A 6,163-nucleotide genomic window follows, 5' to 3' on the forward strand; every position below is an offset into this window, starting at 1 on the left:
AATCAACTGGCATGATTATATTAGTTTTTGCCAACAGGGTCAAGCTGACCAGCAGCCAAACTTTCAAGGGTACCCCTTGACTACGCTCATTTTTCAAGGAAATAATATTAATCATATTTCATGGGAAATAATTAAGAAACCAACTAGGAATGATTAACAAAAGATGTACCACACTGATGTCCTTATATGGCTATCACATCACAAAATTCCCAGGGATAGTAATTTTAACCTCTGAAAACATTCTACCTAGAAGTGCATCTTTACCGCCCTACACCAGATCTCTAAGTCCAAAGAAGAGTAAGGGAAAAAAAGAAAAGAGGAGTAGGGGACAGGAAAGCGCAATCTTCATTCATTCAGCCACTAATGCAAACTATCCTCAGTTGAATTAAAAAAATATTCTTGCGTGGCACTCAAAAAATGGAATAAATAGAAAAAGGGTTTCATTCTGCTCAAGTGCAAATTTAAAGAAAAAGTTTCTTTTCATCCTGCTGCAAGTTCTAAATCCATAGGTTTTCAAAATTCTGAAGATTAAAATTTACACACATTAATAAACTAATTTCAAGACTATATTAAGTGCAGTAAAAAAAAAATCTTTAGATTCTGTGAGGTTTACAAGCTTGAGTTTAAAAAGAGCACAAGTTTAGGTTTTGAATCCTTAATAACTATATCAAATTGTCTGCAAATAATACATCTTGGATTTTCCATGATCAGAACATTCAAGTCTAGTGCTGAATTTCAGCAACAGATTAATTTATAACTCATTATTGAGAGCCATTTGACTGAGTTATCGGTGTCCAGCTGGTGAATGGACAACCCAGGTAACAGGTAAAATAGAGTAAGATCCCTGGAATAAATACTTGACACTTGCTATGGAAGTATAAGCTTAAATATGGAAACAAAAACACTTAAAATGAAGGGGCTTAATTTTATAAAATATCAGGTTCTATTTTTTTTTAAAGATTTTATTTATTTATTTGAGAGAGAGAAAGAATGAGAATGAGAATGAGAGGTCACAGGGAGCAGCAGACTCCCCGCCTAGCAGGAAGCCCGATGTGGGACTCGATCCTAGGACTCCAGGATCATGACCTGAGCCGAAGGCAGTCACCCAACCAACTGAGCCACCCAGGAGGTCTTAGATTCTATTTCTATTTGTTAAATTAATCCAATGTAGATAAAATATACTTAATTTTAAAGTGACAGAAATTCATGTTGGAAAACATATCAATACATGCTTGGTACATTATAAATTACTCAATAAATATTTGTTGCTTGAATAAACTCTTCTAAAATTGCAGTAAGCAAATGTCAAGTTTGGCTCCTTAAGTACCTAAGACAGGAAGGCAAGCTTCATGAATAATGACATGTAAAGCTCAATTTGATGCATGTTACCCAGTGATATACTCTTAACTTCTAGTTTTAAAGGTAATTATTTTCTGGGGGAAATAAGAGATACAAAAATCTTTAGACCAAAATGACAGCCAGGTATAAAGAGATCTTCAAACATATTCATTTGTACATATTATGATTGCCAAACATTAAGTATCGCAAGCTTACAAGTGCTATTTTTTAAGGCTCAGTAAAAATAGAAAATTAAACCTTTAAGTTACACTGACCATAACTTATAATGCCTAAAGCAGCTATTCACAAAATAGGTACTCAAGAAATGTCACCTAATGATTTCAAGCATACTTCATGAATTCTTCCTTAAAAGAATTTTCCACTAAATTGTTTACAGGCTCCTTAATTTTATACGACCACCTCCGCCAAGGGAAAGTGCTAAAAGTAAATCTCAATTTTAAAACATATGCAAGAAGATACGCTGAAAGAGAAAGAAGTGCTTTAAAGTATACCATTGGTTTTGAAAGTGAGATACTTCATCAAAAAATGAGACCAAGATAATGAAACTTCACAACAACAAGCCTCTTCACATTTTGTGAGATAATACACAACAAGTTATAATTTAGCATCCCTGATCTTCGGAAGAATTAAGAAAAGAGGTAGAAAATTTTTATCTGGAAGATCTCATAGTGAAGCTAATTTTAGAGGGTGTGCCTTGCAGTTTAGCCCACCAAGCAAATGACTACACATCTAGTATTAGGAAGAAGCAGAATTCCAAAAAAGCTGAATAAGGCAAGGATTTAAAAACTGTCGTATTTTGGGAGTGAAACAAATTCAATGTTATTATCCAAACTACTTTAAAACTCTTCAAAAGCCAAAGTAAAAGATTGTAGATAAGCAAAGTGCTAATTTTCAGACACGTGAAATTATTCAAAAGAGCATTAGTGGCCAGATAAGGCTAGCATGGAAAAAAATACTGTTTGTTGAGCAAAAGATCTCACAAAAACCAAATCAAAGCACAGCATTATCACTTTAGACGAAGGCTGTTTTTTAGGAGTTGGAGAAAAAAGCTGAGGAAAGTTAATCCCCCCAGACAAATCTTTATGTAAAAAACCAAAAATCAAGCACTCGATTTCAAGAAACTTGCATTAAAAAATAAATACCCTGCTTAATTTAAATGTTTTATCTAACGAGACAAACATCAATAAATGAGTTGCGTTAAAACATGAGGCCAACGGTCTTTTAAAGCTTTAGTAAGCTGCTCAGGCACCTTTTCCCTCATACATTCTACTTTTATACACTAGAAATCCTAAATTGGGCACTATCAGTTCCTTAGGTAACATTCTCAAGGAACACACTCATCCCTGTAAAAATTGCTTGTAATGTACTTATAACTGGTTAAGTACATACTTATAAAGTCTACCAAATTGTAATATAAAATCAGTTTTGACAATTCTGAGTATCTTCATTTGAGGAATCAATTCATAATTTAGAAACTATTAATTCAATCAGAGTTTTTAAAAGGACTCAATTACGGAGACATCATGGTTTATGTCCAGTGGCCTCTCGTGAGGCCTTCCGCGTTACTCAAAATGTGAAGTTGTTTTCTTCTACAGGTTAATGCTGCTGGGTGCTAGTTTACAGTACTAAAATTCCGATCTTCAGGTTAGTGTCAGTAGGTAGCAAGGACCACCTATTCTGTGACCCCAGTAGAGAAAGGGCATGTATCACCACTGTAGACACACATCTGTAAACTTGCACACTAATTTTAATCTTAACAAGGAATTTCAGTGTCTTAGTGGTTTTAAGTTAAAAAGACGGTTCAAGCATTGTGTCCTTTTGTTCTTTAGGGTTACGAATAGCTTATTGGAAAACCCAGAGCCTTCTGGATCTGTGAGGTAGTTGGCGGCAATCCTCATCATGCATAGATCACACTTCTCCGAAGTTGGTATGGCCTGTTTCCTTGGCATGGTCCCTTGCTTCTGCTTGTCCAGTTAATCCCTTCTGACATACCATGCATCTCAGGGTGAAGCGGTTTACATCAGTAAATTGTCTCTTTCTTCTAGCTTCATCTGCTAATTCCAGTGCTTGTACAAGAACAATATCATCATTAGAAGAGAAAATGGTCAGAGGCGGGGTGTCTGGGTCAGGGAAGTTACGCTGAAGTGGATCATAGTGGATGCCATCATATATAAGCAGGACCCTTTTGGTATATCCTGCATCTTCCCCAAATCGATCAATTCTTACTGTCTGTGTATCCACTACACATATTTCACACTGATAAAATTTAGACAAAATTGATATCTCAATAGCTCCTCCCCAAGTATCATCCCTTTTGATCCAGTCACAGTACTCTTGATTTGTTTTTCCCAGGATTGCCTCACTATAGAAGTCTGGATCACTTGCTACAATTTGTGCTATGAGGCGTCTCATCTCAGGGGCACAAGCTGGATTCAAGACTCCACCTTCTACAACATAGTATACACTGGTAAAGAGGCAAGAGTTGTCTGCTGGGACCACAGTTCTGTTAAGCACAGGCAAAGTTTCCCTGACGTAACTAGGAGCACCATGTTTTGTAAATGCAGGTGACGTTTTGGGCCTGGTTTGGTCTTCTTCAACGATGAGCATGTCACCTGTTAAAAATAAAACAAATCCAGAACTGCAGAGAAATTACTGATGAAACTGGTTGTTCACTAGCCAAGTCTTTAAGTTACAAACAGAAGGAGCTGAAGTATAAACTGGGTTACTAGGGAGAATACGAACAGGCAAACAGGCAACTAGTAACACTTCTTGTTCACTCCTTCTCCATAAAGATGAAAACAGAACAAAGAAGAAAAACATCTTAGGCTGCATTCCAATTCAGTGAAGGAGCCCTAGTTATACACCTTTATGCTTACTTAAAAAGATACATTTCAAAAACAAAATTTCCTTAATGCTTCCTCTCTGCATTCTGAAAGCAGTATCTTCCAAAAAGTGTTTACCCTAGACTAGACCACTAGGGGGTTCTCGTTCTTCTGACACTTAACATAGTCACCCTGTTTAGTGTTTACAGGATCCTTGACACAACAGCTGAAAGCGTTTATTGATCAATATTGCTATTCAAGTTTTAATACTGGACAGAAATAACTGCTATTGTTTAGAATCTGAAAGGGCCTTCAGTGGACGTGTAAAACCATACTCTAAAGTGTGTATACCTGCTTATCGAAGTATACGCGAAGGTGATTGCAAAAAAACAACCGGGGAAGCAAAAAAAGAAAAGTGTCCTGAACACTTCAGACCTGCTCTCTTCTTCCAGGTTATGGGGGAAAGAGCCACCAGGGCAGAGAATATAGATCTCATATTTCTTTCTTTCTTTTTTTTTTTTACCTTTGTGGATGCAGAAGGAAAAACAAAATGAATGAGACGTTTTCAAGGTAGACTGAAGAAAGGGGGGCTCCGAGGCTTTGGGATTCTCATATAGGTTGGGTTCTCCTCGCTCTCTTCCAATCATATATAAAGTCGAGGACTTGCTAGCCACTTGCCCCGGCCTCCGTCAGAGTTCTCCGTTCTTTAACCTATCTTTACTCCTGTTCTCAAACCCCCCCAAATGACCCACAGACCAGTTCTCTGTTCTCCCCCACGCCCCTCTTCGTCCTCCCAGGGCTTTCCCTGGCCCCGGGCTCAATTCCCTTACCTGACTGGATGGGCAAATCCCCAAGAATGGTATCCTCGTTGCTGAGGTCCAGGCATTCGGGCGGGTATCCGACGAGGATTCGCTGACAGCCGGGGGCGATCCCGGTGATGGCGGCAATTTGGCTCTGGAGTTCCTGCACTCGGGTCCGGCTAGACAACCCCTGCAAAACATGGGTGCCATCCTTGGCCTTGCAGCGGAGCCGCCACATCGTGTCGGTCCAACTGCCCACAGGCCCCACAATCGTGGGGCCAGCTTTGGTTCCGGCAGCAGGTCGGCCAACGCCGCCGGGGCAACCAGCCGCCGGATGGACTCCAAAATGGCCACCCTTTGCCGGGCCAAACATCGCGAGAAATCGCTGGTGGCCACAGATCTCGCGATACTTTCCGGTAGCTTAAGCTTTAGGGCTTTAAGGAGCGCGAACTCTCTTAAAGTGACAACTAACTCACTGCGGCCAACCCTAGGGAGCCAAAGGATGAAAATTTATCCGTATTCCTAAAGTATCAGTGGCTTTGCTACCTGTAGAGTAAGTGCGGTGCCTTGTGCGTTGGCAGCATATATGCTCAAGGAAAGAGGGCGGAGGAAGGAGTCCTGAATCTGGTACATCGGAATGTAACCTTGCGTTAGGTTGGAAATTATTAAATTGGGGCTTCCAAATTACACGGCAAAAATAGAGTCATCCTTCAGAACGCAAACGAATGCCAAGAATGGCCAGTGAGTCAAAAGACCTGCCAAAACAACCAGACACTCGTGACCAGGCTCATGGCTGCAGCAAACATTGACTCATTGAGGTTAAGGAAACCGGACTGGCCTTGCCACCTTGACGCCGTAATTTGAAAAGGCCCATTTGCCACATCAGAAAGCGCAGTATGAGGTCAGCATCTGGGCCCAGGGCAATTGCTACATTTGGGTGGTAGCAGTATAAGGAGGAGGAGAGAAGAGGACTACGTGTGTCATCAGGATTCCAGTTCAGGCCCTGGGTGTACAGATAGGAAGACGACTCCATTCTTGACTTTAGTGTTCCAAGTACTGTCATCGGGACAGAGGATCGGGAGTAAAAGGTCCATAACCATTGAATTTCACATCCACGTGATAATGCTAGACTATGTGACTTTTTCCAACCCTGTGTCCCTAGAACCAAGGACTGTGCCTCCC

General features: G+C 40.2%; 1 protein-coding gene across 1 annotated transcript; it reads right to left on the minus strand.

The window, feature by feature from the left end:
* Positions 1–1,006: 1,006 nt before the first annotated feature.
* YOD1 (YOD1 deubiquitinase) lies at positions 1,007–5,354 on the minus strand. The gene is made up of 2 exons (XM_045983405.1): positions 5,012–5,354; positions 1,007–3,971 (listed from the first exon to the last, which is right to left on the minus strand). Exons 1-2 carry the CDS (start codon positions 5,352–5,354, stop codon positions 3,268–3,270), a joined length of 1,047 nt encoding a protein of 348 aa, XP_045839361.1. The 3' UTR covers positions 1,007–3,267.
* Between the last annotated feature and the right edge of the window lie 809 nt (positions 5,355–6,163).

This window comes from Meles meles, chromosome 17 (assembly GCF_922984935.1).
Source record: "Meles meles chromosome 17, mMelMel3.1 paternal haplotype, whole genome shotgun sequence".
Classification (NCBI taxonomy): domain Eukaryota; kingdom Metazoa; phylum Chordata; class Mammalia; order Carnivora; family Mustelidae; genus Meles; species Meles meles.

Bases quoted from the DNA above. Each gene is read 5' to 3' on its own strand.
- YOD1 (XM_045983405.1), bottom strand. From the start codon at position 5,354: ATGTTTGGCCCGGCAAAGGGTGGCCATTTTGGAGTCCATCCGGCGGCT. The intron at 3,972-5,011 runs GTAAGGGAATTG...TATTTTTAACAG, and splicing joins GGATTTGCCCATCCAGTCAG to GTGACATGCTCATCGTTGAA.